Raw genomic sequence first — 15757 nt, 5'->3', positions numbered from 1 at the left:
GAAGCGCCCATTTGCTTCTCCACCCCCCCTTCCTCTCTGTCTCTCTCTTCCCCTCCCGCAGCCAAGGCTCCATTGGAGCAAAGATGGCCCGGGTGCTGGGGATGGCTCCTTGGCCTCTGCCCCAGGCGCTAGAGTGGCTCTGGTCCCGGCAGAGTGACACACCCCCCCCCGGAGGGGCAGAGCATCGCCCCCTGGTGGGCTTGCCGGGTGGATCCCGGTCGGGCGCATGTGGGAGTCTGTCTGACTGTCCCGTCCCTGTTTCCAGCTTCAGAAAAATACAAAAAAGAAAAAAAGAAAAAGAAAAAGAAAGAAATGCAGAGTCTCAGGCCCTACTCCAGATGTTCTGACTGAGCACATGTCATTGACCCTCTCGTGATTGTCATGTTCATCCAAGTTCCAGAAGCACTGCCAGACACTGGGGGTTCCCATACTTGCTGGAATCTCAAGGGCTTGTGGAAACAGGTGACTGGCCCCCTCCCCAGGTGTTGAGTCAGGTGTGAGGCAGGGTCCAAGGAGCTGCATTTTCAACAAGTCCCCAGGTACGGCCAACATTCCCACTCTGATCTACAGTCGGCCTACAGTGTCTGACCTGGCTGCCCTTGGTCACCGGGGCGCCCAGCCCACCTACAACAGATCCTCATCAGACCCTCATCAGGCCCTCCTCCGAGCCTGACCAGTCTGTGATGCAGCCTGAGCAGCAGTATGAGAATCACTGACCGGGGCCCAAGGCCCCACCCAGCCCACTTCACCAGAGAACACGCCAGACCATCCTGCTGCGGCAGAGAACCACTCAAACGTCCCCGCGGGCAGAAAGGAAAGAGCCTGGGACCACACAGCACGTGCTCGGCTATACTCGGAGGACGCAAGCTTTATTCAGCAGTCATGGCAGTATTTCATGAGGATGAGCTGCACGACAGTGTTTTCTGCACAAAGTCTGAGAGCAAATGATTACAGCAACAGAGCTCGCCCCCACGCCCCGCCCCCCACTCAACAGGCTCGGCTTGCTCCTGGCACCCCCTTAATTTTGCCTGCCCTGTACCCATAACCTGCTCCCTCTACCTGCTCTGCCTGCCCCAGTCCCTGGGTCACAGGAGAGAGAAACGGGGCTGGGTTCCCACAGGGCTCATCAGCACTGCCTCTTCCCTCTCCAGATTCCCCCTCTTGGTGGGGGGGCAGGTGGGCGGCGGGACTACCGCCCCTCCCAGGCAGGCCAAGTCCCCACAGGCTCCACTCCTCTTTTGCTGCAAAGCCTTTTCCTCAGTGGACGTTAACATGGTCTCAGTAGAAGGAGGCACCATCTATAAAGCACTTTGCACTCACCAAGTGTTAGCCTTGCCTCCACATAACCCCCAGCAAGCAGGCAGGGCACAAGGTGTCCTTAGAATGGGACCAGGTAGCTGCAGGGACAATGCACAAAGGGACAGACTGGGCCCAGGAGTTATCGGGGCCAAGTGGAAAAGGTCAGATTTGATCCTCGTTTTAATTCAGGGTGTATCCCAGCAACCAGCTGAACTGATACAGAGGAAATCAGGAGATGTCTGTGTGACGTGTGTGTGTGTGTGTGTGTGTGCGTGCCCACGCATGCCAACTTTTGACTCTGTGCATGACCTTTCACCATATATCCCTAACCATTTGTGACCTTCCTCCTAGCTCTCTGGCCTGGGCAGGGCTGCCGGGGAGAGCTCAAAGCTCCGCTGGACAGCAGACGTGTGGACATGGGAGGATCCGGCTAGGGGCAGCCAGGCACACCTGGAGAGAGGAGGGTCCACACCACAGTGTCGAGTCCCACTTGGGGCCTCCTCAAAGGTGAGAGATGGGGCGGGGCTAATGGAGAGGGCCGTTCGGCAGTGGCTGAGCTGTACAGATGGACGGCTGGGGCGGAGCTAACTGAGAAGGCCGTTCAGCAGTGGCTGGGCTGGACAGATGGACAGATGGCTGGGGCAGGGCTAAGTGAGGGGGGCTTGTGACAGCAGCTGAACTGTACAGATGGACGGCTGGCCAGGGCAGGTGGCCCCACCCACGCGAACCTCTCCTGCTGGATGGCACGCACCGCCCTGCCTGAAGCGTCGAGTTGGCAGTTGGTTAAAGCTGAGCGGGGCGGGGGGCGCTCACACGGTGTACGTTTTCGCAGACTTGTAGAGGGGCGGCAGCAGCCCGTGGTTCTCGCGGACGACCTCCAGGTACTCGGACGGCGCCTCCAGCAGGAAGGGCCCGCAGCACACCTGGCAGCATTTGGCCCCACTTGGTGGCTCCGGGTTCTTGTCAGACATGGGGGAAAAGTCAAAATCAGCCACCTATGATGAACAAAACCCCACGGGTCAATCACCCGCCCACTGGGAGCCCCGTGGGGTGGCCTTCCGAGCTCAGCTGCCCGGAGGCAGCAGGCACAGAAACACCTCTCGGACGCCGCAGAGCGCGTCACTGCGCCCTGGGCTTTTCTGCTCCCTGGGGCTCCCTCTGCCAGTGCTTCTCCCTTACCAGCTCATGGGCTCCTCTGCCAGGCAAGGGGTGAGCACAGGAGGTAGCTCAGATGGGAAAAAGCCAACTCAACAATTCTGCTTGGTCTGTGGATGCCTCTTGGGCATATCTGCCCCGGCCCCAGGGCCTTGCGCTAGATCCAGACCCCTTCCAGGCACACATGCCCTCTCCTCCTGCCCTCTCCATCCTCATCCTCTCAGGGCCCGGAGGTCCAGACCCCACCCTCCTGACCACTCACCTCCACCATGTCCTTCTGGTGAGCAGCATTCCTCAGGGTCATGTACATAATAAAGGCCAGCATCATGGTGATGAGGGTGGCACAGGGGAAAGCAAAGACAGCCGGCTGGATACCTGGGAGGGAGAAGGGGTGAGGTCACGGGCCTGGGTATTTGTGTGCTGAACGCTAGCTCTCCAGAGGCCACTGTGGGGGAGAAGAGTGAACCTCACCAGAGCCTTTCCCTTACGTGCCGGCCTCCCAGCTAGGCAACTTTCAAAGGCAAAGCCAGGATTTCGCTAAAACCAAGTTGGTGTGTGTGAGAGTTTTCAGAATACGTCCACAGGTGTTGATAGTAACTTTCAAGAGGTGCAGCGAAAGTCCCTGCCCCTGAGTGCAGGCTGGACCGCATGACTTGCTCCTAGCGAACAGCACACGACAGGGGTGACGGCATGTGACTTCTGAGTCTAGGCCGTGAAAGACATCACGGCTGCCCCCTCGCTCTCTCTTGGATGACCTGCGTCGGGGAAGGGAAGCCATGCTCTGAGGGCACCCAAGCGGCCTGTGGCCTCTGTTGCGGCTCTTGGCCCTCTGTCAGCTCTGGGCTCGCTCACAGATCCTGTTGTCAGGCAGCCGCGTGGTGGAGCAGAAAGAGCCCAGGGTCTGGAGTTGGGCGGTTCTGGGTTCAAATCCTGTTTCCGACTCTGCTGCCTGATGCCGATACTGACCCCCAGAGGCTGCCCGGGGGGTGCAGCCAGGTGAGGTGTGAATAAGCCAGGTGTGTGGCAAGCTGATTAGCAGGTTTGAGTTCCCTCTCACCCTCTTCCTGTGCTCCCTGCGAACAGACGCCAACACGCCGTGGGGATCTGTTTCCCAAGAAGAGGCAGCATTGATTACCTGGATTGCTGTCTTGTCTGCAGTGTTCAGGGGTCTCCTAGAAACTCAGTGCCCAGGAGGTGCTGGAGGGGGCGGGACCCAAGCCCCCCAAGTGCCCACAGGTCAGAGCCTCCCTGACCCGCAAGGTCAGCCCGGCCTGGAGTGGAGTGCAGAGACTGGAGGGGACAGGGCCATCCCCGGGGGGACAGGGCCATCCCCGGGGACAGGGCAGCTGGGACAGCTTCCACTTCAGTCCTCTACAAGCAGGATCCCGCCGGGCGGCTGAAAGAACGCCCTCTAGGGTCCTGGGATCTGACTTTGTCCTCGATAGACAGAAGCACTTTTCTGGGGTCACCGAAGAGGCCCCTTGGCAATAAAGGGGAGAACCTAAAGCCGTCATCAGCTACTCCCGTGACTGTGAGCCAGGGGCCGGGCCTGGCAATGGCTCGGAGAAGAGTATTCCGGGGGGGGGGGGGGGGAGAGGGTTGGGCGTTCTAACAAGGGTGCCCTGTGATCATGTTGGCAAGTGTAGGGACATTTGTGGCATTGGTAAAATGGAAGGGACATTGGCGGCCATGGTGGTGGCAGCAAGAGACCTGAGACGTTGGGGTGACACACAGCAGTGGTGACATTGATCCAAAGGGCGTGGGGCTGGCAGGGGCGCTACTGAGGGGTTGATGGGCGCAGGGGTTACAGAGCTGTCTGCTGGTTCTGGGCGGTGCTGGAAGGCATCACCAGTGCGTGTGCTGGGAGAACGGATGCTGCTAGAGCTGGCGCGTGGTGGCACTGGTAAGATTTGGTGGGGGAGGGGACCGGGCAGTCGGTCAGTGTGTTGGCCGGGGTCAGTAGGGTTACCAGTGATTCTAGAGTTGGAGGGCGTGGTTGTCATGGCATTGGCAGAGTGGGCTGGTGGCAGGTCTGGCTGGTGTCGGCTCTCTGTGTGGCTCAGAAGGGGCGCTGTCACTTACTGGTGGGAAACACCTGGATCCTGTGGTACTGATGTGTCTTGCTGATGACATTCTCCGCCCGGATGCTGAAGCAGAAGTCCCCAGGATCCTTGAAGATGTGGCTCATGTTGTAAGTTGCGCTGGCCACCGATACCGGGTGACACTCCCGTTCCTCCAGCGGGAGGCACTCGGGCTTGAGGCGCCAGCACACGGTCAGCGGCGGACTACGGGCAAGAGCGGGCGGGCTTTCGGAAATGGCTCGGCTAAGACTGTGACTACAAACCGAGTCCAAGAAAGACCAGGTGGCCGTGAACTCCGGTGTCCTTTCTGGGACAGAACACCCAGCTGTCCTGGCCCCCACTTCACACCTTCCAGACCGGGGAACAGAATACTATATGAAGATGGCCCCGGACCCTTCGGGCATTCCAGGCCATTGACACAAGCAGCCTCACACAGACGGACGCCTCCAGGATACCTGCAGTATGCTGGGCAGGCCTCCTGGAGGAGGCGGCATCTGCAGAGGAGCTGCAAGGGCCAGGAAGTTTGTGGTAGGGTTAACGGGGACGGGGGCACTTCGTGTGGTCTGCCTGCCGCAGCACAGGCTCAGAGGCCCAGAAGCACAGGTCCACCTCAGAAACACCCCGTGAGAACTCCCACCTCATATGACCCCAGGCCCGAGTAAAACACACACGTCACAATCAGGCCTGCCAAGCCCCAGGGCTTCCCACCCCATCCTCCAAGTCCTAAGCTCCCACTGCAAAGCCCCCCGAGAGCTCTAGACGCCCCCTCCAGCCCCACGGCATGCCTTTCTCCTTCCTCGGCCACTCTGCTCCTTTTCCGTCCAGCCCCGTTCCCCTCTGATGTGTCCCTGTGTCCCCATCGGGGGAGGCGGTTGGTCCTCCCCGGGAGGATCTTTGGAGAGCTGGGCCCCAGCTGCTAACCTCTGCAGCTCCATTCATCTTTGCGGGGCACCGGACCTCTCTGTGTCTTGTCTATGACTACAAACTCAGCTTGATGCCATTCTTGCCCAGAGGTGGGCCACATCCTACCCAAGAAAGCTTGCTTTCCAGGAGAGCAGGCCCAAGTCACATACGGAGAGCATTTCACAGGAGTGGTCCCCTCCTCTGCCTTTGCCTGGGAGCCCACGTGCAGACAGTCCTGAAAGGCCAGTGCCCTGGCCCCTGAGCACGGCGCTATGCCCACAGCTCGCCTTTGGCACACTGCCCCCAGACTTGGGGCCCCCCAGCTCAGGATCATTTGTGGGAGAGAGCAGGCAAGGGGCCACAGGTCACACACAACACACTCTGGGGTTCACTCACCTCCCCAGGAAGTTCAAGGTCATTGTCATCTTCTGGAAGGTCTGAATTTGGGTGGGTCCCAAGACCTGGATGCCTCGAAGGATTTCTGAAAGGCAGAGGACATCGTTAAACCTGGTGGCTAAGGACAGTTGTCTCAGGGCTCCCAGGCCTGGGGTTCTGTGACTGCCCCCCCTTACCAAAGCTAGGGAGAGATGGGTTTCGGTGTTTCCTCCCTGTGTGGTAGACTGAGGCACACAGTCCACTGTGCCTTGTGCCCTTGACCAGAGGCCAAGGTGACCGGGGACTAAGAGGCACTCAGCCTGCACCCACGCCCAGGAGACCCACCCTGCAGCTTCAGCGAGGTGGAGAAATCCCCCGTCTTCTGTGCGACGCCCTTCCCAGCACCCAGCGTCGTCTGTTCCCACTCCGCCACCACTTTGAGCTTCACGGTGAAGGTCCCCATAATCGAATAGTTATAATAGACGATTGAGTCTTCAGTCACCAGCTGGGCACTGTAAGGTGACAGGGAGGAGATAGAGGAGCCACGTGACCTCGTAGAGTCAGGGGTGTCTGTACAGTGACATGCCCCTGGCTACCAGCCCCTCGTGAGCAGACCTGTTGTCACAGCAGCAGCCTTCCAAAGCTTGGCATTCCTCAGGCCCACCTGTCCCCTCGGGCTTACAGAGAGGACATCAGGACCTCGGAGCCCACACACAGCTGTTTTCCAAGTTCATCAAAGGCTCAGTGACCCTTCGGGACCCCTCAACCTCCGTGGGGACTTACAGGCTCAGTGCGTGGGACCGTCGGCCAGGGGCTTAGGCACAGGCAGTGAAGGAGGGGTCTCCAACTGAGCACCACCGCTGCATGAACTCGGGGTATCTGTGGGCTGCCTGGGCTCAGTGCCTGACCCCCACTGCGTCCTATAGCCTGTCTTGTTTGGAGAGGAGGAGTTTGGACACGTGAAGCCAGAATGGGTCCCTCCAAAGTCAACTGGTGAAAACTCCTTCCTACCTTGGCCTTCCTTGAAGTGCTGGTGTGGGGACCAGTGGCCTCCTCTACTAGGCTGCCGGCACTCGAAGGCAGGTCCCATGATGCTCACCGCTGGTCCCCATGCACCCCCAACTTTGCACCTCCAGCTCAAGGAGTGTTTGGAGTGAGAGAGTGAGCGGGCGAAGGTGGGACAGCACAGAGCACCCTGCCTGGCACAACAGGGCCACCACTGTGGGCTAAGGCATCAACCGGGGTAAGGACATACCTGTCTCCGAAGTCCCAGCTGTAAAGGAATGAGGCAGTCTTGAAGAAGCTGCTGGGGTCATGGAGTTGGAAGGCAACTTTAAGGACGGTCTTGGTGAGATAGGAGCTGGGCCAGGGCAGGGTGGCGTTCTGGGTGACAACCAGGTTCCCCACGAGGGACTCTGGGGGAGAGAGACCAAAGGAGGGTGAGTCCACTGAAGTGTCGGGAGGACAGAGCCAGGAGTGGTCTCCCATGTCTGCAGGAACTTCTGGCTGTCAGAGCTGGGTGGTGGCGAGAGGGGACCCTGCAAGTCACGGCGCACAGAGGCGCACGACCCCAGGTCATCGGACCTGCTGTGTGGACACTGTCGGGGACCCACAGCAGGTGTGATGTGCACAGCTCCACACCTGCATTCCTTTCAGCAGGACCCTGAACTTTCTATCACAAAAGATGCCCAGAATCCCCAGGGCTGGAGAGCTCGGTTGGCTAGAGCATCGTCCCGAAGCGCAGAGGTAGCCGGTTCAATCCCCATCAGAGCACGTGCAGGAACGGATCGATATTCCTGTCTCTCTCTCTCTCTCTCTCTCTCTCTCGCTAAAATCAATCAATAAAAAAATTAAAAACAAAAAGGATGCCCAGAATCAGAAGGAAATGCGCAAGCTTTGAAAGTAATTGCTGGAAAATGTTTTAAAGTTTTAGATGAGCCTAAAAAAAAAGAACAGTTCTACTGATCACGTTGCTACACCCAATGTGCTAGGCTGGGTAAGGATCTCCGTTCTGTGGCCTTCTCCATAAAAACAAACAAACTGAAGAGCTGATTTTTTTCACTACAAAAGGAGAGAGTAAGGCATGCTCAATCGTGCTCATTTGGAAAATGCTGAAAAGTAGGATGAAAAGAAAAAATTCTTACCACTCAAACACAACCAGTGTTGATGTTTTCTGAAGAATTGCAAAGAATTAGTGTGTGGGAAAAAAAAAAAAAGAATTGGTGTGTGCGTGTGTTTGTGTATATCAAACACAGTTGATCCAATTGGTTATAAAATTCTGTTTTGCTGTTTAAAAAAATGTACAAGCAGGAGTGTGCTCCAAGGACATTACAAACTATGTAAAGGTTATGATTATTCATTATAGAAAGTATATCAATATACTTAACCACTGGTCGCATACTTAACTTGTTTATATTTTCTTCTGCTATTATAAACAGCACTGCCATGAACACCTTTGTGCGTAAAGTATTACCCAAATGGAGGTTTATTTCCTGAAGATCAATTCTTTAAGAGATTATGAACTCCAAGAGAGCAGGAACTTCTTGGAAGGAGGGAACGGGGTGAGGGAGAAAGAGAGAATGAAAATGAATGGGCCAAAGAGTCAAATAATTGATACCTATCGATCAGCTGTTCTCCAAGGGGTTGTATTAATTTCTACCCCCAGGAGCAATACGTGCTTTCGGCGCCCATTTCAGCACGACCGTGCTGGCTGTGGGGATTACCGTTTTTCTGACCCTTGGTTGATTCACCTGACAGCGGAGGAGGAAGCGAGGGTTGAATCGGCACCCCCTTTGATTACTAGCCAGGCCGGGTGCTCTCCTCTGCACCCAGGGTCTGAAGGCAGCTCAGCCCACAGGAGAGGTCCTCACCTGTGATGGAGAGAACAAGGAGGCTCCTCGCCACAGGCCGGCACATCCGGCACCTGGAGGCTGTGACCCAGACTGAGACGGGGAAGTCCCCGGGCACGTGCGTCACGGTGCGGATGGTCGAGTTGGAAGCCTCCTCGGTCTTCCCCGTGAGCAGCAGCGGGGCGTGGATCCAGTGGAAGTGGTAGACGGGAGTGCGGGCGGGCAGGGCCAGGCTGCCGTTGTCGCTGGCCACCAGGCGAGCCGTGATGGTCACCTCGGCCCCTGTGGTGGCGGGGCTGTCGGAGGTGAGGTGAAGCTCATACAGGTCTGGGAGGCCAGAAACAAAAGCTGCGTTTCAGGAGGGGATGTGGCAAAGGAACCCCACTGCCCCCCTCTGGGCTGCTTCCTATCACTCCATTTTACGGATGGAGAAACTGAGGCTCAGGCCGCTCACATGACTTGCCCAAGAGTCATATGGCCAGTTCGTGGTCAAGCTGGGATTCAGACTCAGTGCCCCCATTTTCCACTATTTTTTAAATCACGCTCTTACACTAAGATCATCTAGTCTAGTTGTTGTTTTTAATTCTGAATCATAGGCTGTTTTCTAAGTCATTATTCCTCAACTGCTTTAGACAGCTTCATATTTTATCATATAAACAAGGTGTTTAAAGTAAGGCTTGTTTCCATCATAAAAGTAATTAATACATATGCGTAAAGAATATTAGACATGTCCCGTTATCCTACCTCCTGGAGCCAACAACCGCGATCATATGACTGTCTTTATGTCCCTTTGTTATGCATAGATGTTTTTAATCTAGTCATAATCACACTCTGTATACAAGTTCAATTCTTTTATTTCCCCAGACAACATATCCAATTGTGTCCATGATCGCACTGAAATGAATATTCATGTGATAATCCCTCGAGCGGGTATATCCTCATTCGTAGCACCCTTCGCTCTTGTCAAGAACACTACGGTTGGCCCTGGCCGGTTGGCTCAGTGGTAGAGCGTCGGCCTGGCGTGCAGGAGTCCCGGGTTCGATTCCCGGCCAGGGCACACAGGAGAAGCGCCCATCTGCTTCTCCACTCCTCCCCTTCTCCTTCCTCTCTCTCTCTCTCTTCCCCTCCCGCAGCTAAGGCTCCATTGGAGCAAGGATGGCCCGGGCGCTGAGGATGGCTCTGTGGCCTCTGCCTCAGGCGCTAGAATGGCTCTGGTTGCAACAGAGCGACACCCCAGATGGGCAGAGCATCACCCCCTGGTGGGCATGCCGGGTGGATCCCGGTCGGGCGCATGCGGGATTCTGTCTGACTGCCTCCCCGTTTCCAGCTTCAGAAAAATACAAAAAAAAAAAAAAAAAAAGAACACTACGGCATGCCTGATAACTCTTGTCCTATCATTTGTCATTTTCCTCTGCAGGTGAGATTTCTGAAGGGCTTGAGGTGAGAGAGTGTTGGGGACCAAAAAGCCAACAGGATTTTTGCAGTTTAGATTTTTGGGGGGACAGAGGTGTGGGGAACTGGCTGTAAGCTGACAGTCTGCCCAACCCCCCCCCCACCTCACTTGTTCGTGAAGTTGCAAAAGGCTGTTAAGCTGTGATGCTGGATTGTTTATACTCATCCTACCCTCCATGTCCCCCAGAGAGACTGGAGGCAAGTTTCTTCTATCCTTTGTTTTGTGTGAAGTTAAGATGATATGTATGGTGGGGGTTTTCTGCACTTAGTAAAATTCTTAGATTGCCTTGGAAATATGATCAGAGATCTCATTGATTTGCTAATGGCCCGCTTTGCCCTATAAATAAAGCAAGAAGCGGTCATGGAGGGCGCTTTCTTCTTGCTATCAGCAATTGCAGAGCCCTCTCGACCCCATCCTTTATTTCTTTAAGCCTATTTTCTTAATTCCGCGCCATTCCCACTCAGAACCTGGAATTACTAGCTGCGCTGGTTCGCAGCAAGAGAGGGTCCCACCTGCTGCAGCGCACACCTGGGCGGGAGAGGGGAGGCGGAAGGAAGAGGGGAGGGGTCCTCAGTTCATTTCACTCTTTCCCCACTCCCACCTTCCTGGCCATAGGCACCCCCTCCCGTGGCTTTAAATGCCTCCTAAATGCTGAGGGAACCCAGCAACACAAACTTACTCTCTGGACTCCAGAATCTGCACTGAGCAATTAATCCAAGTTAAGTAGTGAAATGTAATTAACACTAAAAATTCTGTTCCCAGTTACACTAGCCACATTGCAAGTGTGCAATAGCCATAAGTGGTTATTAGCTACTCTCTGGACAGCACAGACCCGGATCATTTCCTTCATCACCCAGAGTCCTATAGGACAGGACTCTTCTAGACCCTCTGGATTTTTCCACTCCCCAAACCGACCATCCCCACCCCTCCGCACGGCACCTAGTTGGGGTCAGAGGATCCAGCTGTCCCAAGAATCAATCCTCAGGCCTCTGCCGCTGTTGACTCCTCCTCTCTGGGCATGCTCGCTTCCTCTCCATCACTACTAACATCGCTTAAGGCCAGCATTCAGCCCGGTCTGGATTACTGCTACATCCTGTCCCTGACCCTTGGCCTCCAGTCCTGCCCCTCTCTCAGCCGCCCCCACACCCCACAACAAGCTTCCTGCACAGGTAATCTGACCATAGGCCAATCTTTGGGTAAAGTCTAGATTCATATCTTCACACACCCATGCTGTCACCCTGGCCTCTTTAACTCTTGCAGTTCCCCCCAACATGCTGTCCTTCCTAGCCCCAGGGCCTTTGCACATGTTGTTCCCACTGCCGTTCTCCACCTATCTGTCCTTGGATATAATCTCTTCGAGGAGGCCATTCCTGAGTCCCTCCCCTCCTTGCTGATCTTTCAACAGCCTGAGCACAGAGTGTCACAACCCTCTGTGGGGATGTTTTCGGTCTTTCCCACCGCACTGTAAGCTCCTTTAAGACAGGGGTCATCTCCACCTCCCCCGTGCCTAGCAAAGTGCTTAGCACACAGTGGATGTTCAACAGTGCTGCTGTTGAGCGAAGGGTGTGGCAGAGGGACCAGCCCACCTGGCAATGCCCCATGACACTGATCACCCAGGTGGTACTGACTGAGCCCTGTTCTTAGGCCCCAACCCTACAGGTGTTGGGGCGTCCAGAAGTGCAGAGATGCCTCCGACCCTCAGGGAGCTCACGAGAGACTTGTTGGACTCGGCAAAACTGGGAGGTGAGTGAGTAAGTATGTGTGTCCTCAACTGTCCCCACTCATCCTGTGGCAATGTTGCCTGTTCCCAATGCTCCAGTCATGCCCCTCACCCATGTCCTAAAGAGAGATTTCCAGATGCTGCGGCAGAAGGCTTCCCCAAGAAGATAAGGTGCGTACTTTCCATCGAGGGAGTGAGTCCCCTGAGCCCCGTGGGATCACGCTGCTGCCTGTGGCCACGGAGCAGATCAGCTCCACCAGACTGAATTCCACTCTCTCCCCTCCTAGCTGGGAGGCTGCATTTGGCCAGGCTGCGCAGCAAGGGTGCTGGGACGAGAAGCCACCCCGCCCTTCTCCCTTTCGCTCCTGCCCACCCCAAGGCAAGGAGCGTGGGCCAGAGCAAGGCTGGCAGGTGGCAGGGACGTTTGGCTGGCTGCATTCTAATGGCCATCCGGCATCTACAGAGAGATGGGTGCGCGTCAAGGCGCATGTCAGCACAACGCAGATCTGCAGATCCGTTGCCAGGGGAATGGAAGCAGGAGGGCTTCAGGCTCCGCAGGGCGGAGGGATGCGTGGGGGAGGGGCTGTAGCTACGGCCAACATTGCGGCAGATGCTGGCGCAGCTCCTGGGAGGCCCCTACCTGTCCAGACACAAGAAGCCTCTCCAAGGGCACTTTTTCTTAAGGATTTTTTTTTAAGCCGACGTTTCACAGTTCCTGGGTGAGGATGTCCCTCTTCCTCAGGTCTCTGGGAAGTGTCTAGTAGGACATCCACGCTGAAGTAAACCTTGAGGGCTTCGTCACGTGTGGCTGAGGGAACCAAGCTCAGATCCTGCCACCCTACCCATCCAAATCCGTCTTTCTAAGTTTGAGAGTGCAGGTGACAGAGCAGTCAAGGCATGGCTTAGAGGGCGCGACAGGTGACCCGAGACACCCAGAGCTGAAAAGGCCAAAGCAGAAAGCCAAGTGGCAGCTGCCACCGAGCTTGACCCGGAGCAAGGCCCAGGACTTGACCAGCGGCACACACAGTTCCTCTGACAACACGATGGCCAGACCAGCCTTCTCACAATGCACATGTAGCAGCCCCAGACGCCTCCTAGGGCCCCTCTGGAGTCTGGATAGCACAACCTGGAAGTAATTAACGGTCCGGGGCAGGGACTTCTGACCAACTGGTGGTACAGGAAGCACACCATGTGGGCTGACCCAGACCCCAGGGAGGGGTGAAAGGGCATCTGAGCCTCTGATGTTCCCGGTGGGTTTTCCCACAACCCCATTCCCAGTTATTCTGACCATATCGTGGGTGCAATAGGCCAGGCTGGGAACCACACATGACATTCAAAAAATTAACCTTTTTTTTTTTTGTTTGTTTGTAATTTAGCTCTCATTGATCATTTCTGGACACGTAATGGATAAGAGACCCCGTTCCTAATGAATCTTTAGGGGGAGGCAGATGATCCTCACCAAGTACAATTCCCACAAAATTCTCTGACTTCATCCCTGAGATGCAGGTTCTTATTTTACCTTGTGGTTTTTATTGCACAAAATTGCCTTCCTCTCTCTCCCATTCTTTTTTATTTGGGGGGGAGGGGATGAAATTTTTGGATAATATATATTTAACACCCCAACCATAGCTGCCCACATCTCAACTGTTTCCCAACAACTCTCCAATCTGGGTCCAATTTTGTCGCCAGACTGAGGCAGAAAAGTTGGTGCTGGCCTTCCGACGGTGGGGGTGGTGGATGCGTGACCAGGGACAAGGGGTGGGGACCCAGTGGAACCTGCTCAGGGTCCATTTTGGAAATCATTCCCAGAGAGGAAATGGCAGACTGGCCTCTTAGGCCATAATAACGCATCATCTCCAAAGCCAACACGAACAGGGTGGAAAGGCTCTCCAGATAAGGCGACGAGTTAATGCAAAAATGCTGCTCCGCGGGCGACCTGGCAGTGCTCCCTGGGGGACTGTGGCGTGATGACCCACCCCGCACATACCTGGTCACCCAGCACCGTCCTCCCACCAACCCCGCAGGCTGCGAGGTCCCCAAGCATCAGGATGGATTCATGGGTTAGAGCGCACGGTTTCCAGGGCAGGGCTGATTTAGAGGTGGCAGCAGAAACCAGGGGCGCGGAGAGCCCCCTCAAAGGGCAAGGCGACTTCTGGGGAGAGTGGTGAAGAGAGAGCGCAGGGGGCTTCGCTGCGCCCAGCGGGCGGTGGGCCCCCTGCAGCGCCGTGCAGGGACTCCGCGGAGCAGGGAGGTACGTGCAGGGCGCATGGCGCCAGCTCTGCCGCCCAGGCTCCCCGCGAGGCCCCGGGCGCGCCACTGTTCGGGGAGGGCAAGCGGCTGGCCCGCGCAGCGCCTTACCTGCGGCCACCACAGCTGGGGCCAAGGGCAGGAGGCAGCCGAGCCACAGGATGAGGCTGACGCGCGGCCAGAGGGCCGGGGCCATGGCGGCTCCCGGAGCAGCAGGAGCGGGAGAGGACGCGGCTCGACTCGGCGGCGGCGCGGGTTGTGCGGGGAGGTGCGGACGCGGCGCTCCCTCGTCTTCGCTCTGGGACACTGTGTCGCTGCGCTGCCGCCTCCCACAGCCAACTGCACCGACCCCAGCCCACGTCAGCTGCTCAGCGCCCCCTCTCCGCGCCCCTCCCTCCCCTCGCCGCGCCCTCCTCCTCCCCTGGATCTTCCCGTTCTCTCTCTACGATCCTCCCTTCTGCTCTCCGGGTCCGCGCTCCTCCAGTGCGCACCCCCTCCCGAGCCCCTCTCTCCCCTCGCCGCACCCTCCTTTCCCCACAATCCTCCAGTCCCAGTCCCCTCCCGTCCCCGCATCCGCGCCCGCGAGCTCTGACTCAGCGTCCCCAGAGGCGCGCACAGTGCTGCAAAGAGCCCCCAGCAGGCCCCTTTGGATTCTTCTCCAGCTACTCTTTCTGCTCGTGAAGCACACGGCTCAGAGATGCCATTCTTCACTGGAGAAATGTCGAGCGCCTATTGTGTGCCAGGCGCTGGGCAAGGCCCTAGAAACACCTCCTGTCCATTCAGAGAGAGGGGCTTGAGCGCAGGGGCCCTGGAAATGACGTTATTCCTCAGTTTACACTCTCTGCTCCTCCTGTAAAATGAGGCTTGTGCTCAAACCTGGGCCCGCGGCACCGCACGGAGGGCCTTGCAAGACTCAGACAACTGTGATGAGGAGAGACCAATCTGTTCCCTTGGACATGCCTTGGCCTAAGGCACTTCCATCCTACATAACCGAGCAAAGTGTGTCCTCCCTCCTTGACGGCTGGCCTTAAGGACTGGACACCAGCAGCCTGAGTCGCGGGTCCAGCTCTGCTTTACTCTGTACCTGGGCGAGGGATGGGGCCCAGAGGAAGGGTGCCATGCGGTTGAGGTCAAGCACGGCCTGCCAGGTGGAAGGAGGAGCCAGCTTTGTGACTCTGAGGGAAGAACATTATAGACTGGAGCATTGGCTGCAAAGGTGCAGGGTGGAAGGTATACAGGGCCAGGTGATGGGGTGAGCTGGAAAGTCTTGGGAGGGTTTGAAGCAGAGAAGAGGCGTGATCTAATTTTATTTTATTTTTATTTTTATTTTATTTTATTTTATTTTATTTTATTTTTTGTATTTTTCTGAAGCTGGAAACGGGGAGAGACAGTCAGATAGACTCCCGCATGCTCCCGACCAGGATCCACCCGGCACGCCCACCAGGGGCAATGCTCTGCCCACCAGGGGGCGATGCTCTGCCGCGACCAGAGCCACTCTAGCGCCTGGGGCAGAGGCCAAGGAGCCATCCCCAGCGCCCAGCCCATCTTTGCTTCAATGGAGCCTTGGCTGCAGGAGGGGAAGAGAGAGACAGAGAGGAAGGAGGGGGTGGGGATGGAGAAGCAAATAGGCGCTTCTCCCATGTGCCCTGGCCGGGAATCGAACCCGGGTCCCCCG

The 15757-nt window shown here is 56.5% G+C and overlaps 1 protein-coding gene across 2 annotated transcripts; it reads right to left on the bottom strand.

Annotated features, from left to right (window-relative positions):
* Positions 1 to 840: 840 nt before the first annotated feature.
* On the bottom strand, positions 841 to 14480 carry TMEM130 (transmembrane protein 130). 2 transcript variants are annotated; one of them, XM_066273343.1, is made up of 8 exons: positions 14194 to 14480; positions 8684 to 8989; positions 7069 to 7228; positions 6159 to 6325; positions 5835 to 5919; positions 4537 to 4739; positions 2717 to 2829; positions 841 to 2258 (listed from the first exon to the last, which is right to left on the bottom strand). In XM_066273343.1, the coding sequence occupies exons 1-8, from the start codon at positions 14276 to 14278 to the stop codon at positions 2109 to 2111; spliced, it is 1269 nt and encodes a 422-aa protein (XP_066129440.1). In that variant the 5' UTR covers positions 14279 to 14480; the 3' UTR covers positions 841 to 2108. The 2 variants fall into 2 exon arrangements, with proteins under 2 accessions (XP_066129440.1, XP_066129441.1); XM_066273344.1 differs by having other exon boundaries at positions 841 to 2294; positions 14194 to 14476.
* Between the last annotated feature and the right edge of the window lie 1277 nt (positions 14481 to 15757).

This window comes from Saccopteryx bilineata, chromosome 4, assembly GCF_036850765.1.
Source record: "Saccopteryx bilineata isolate mSacBil1 chromosome 4, mSacBil1_pri_phased_curated, whole genome shotgun sequence".
NCBI lineage: Eukaryota > Metazoa > Chordata > Mammalia > Chiroptera > Emballonuridae > Saccopteryx > Saccopteryx bilineata.
This window is presented reverse-complemented; position numbering and strand designations above follow the sequence as displayed.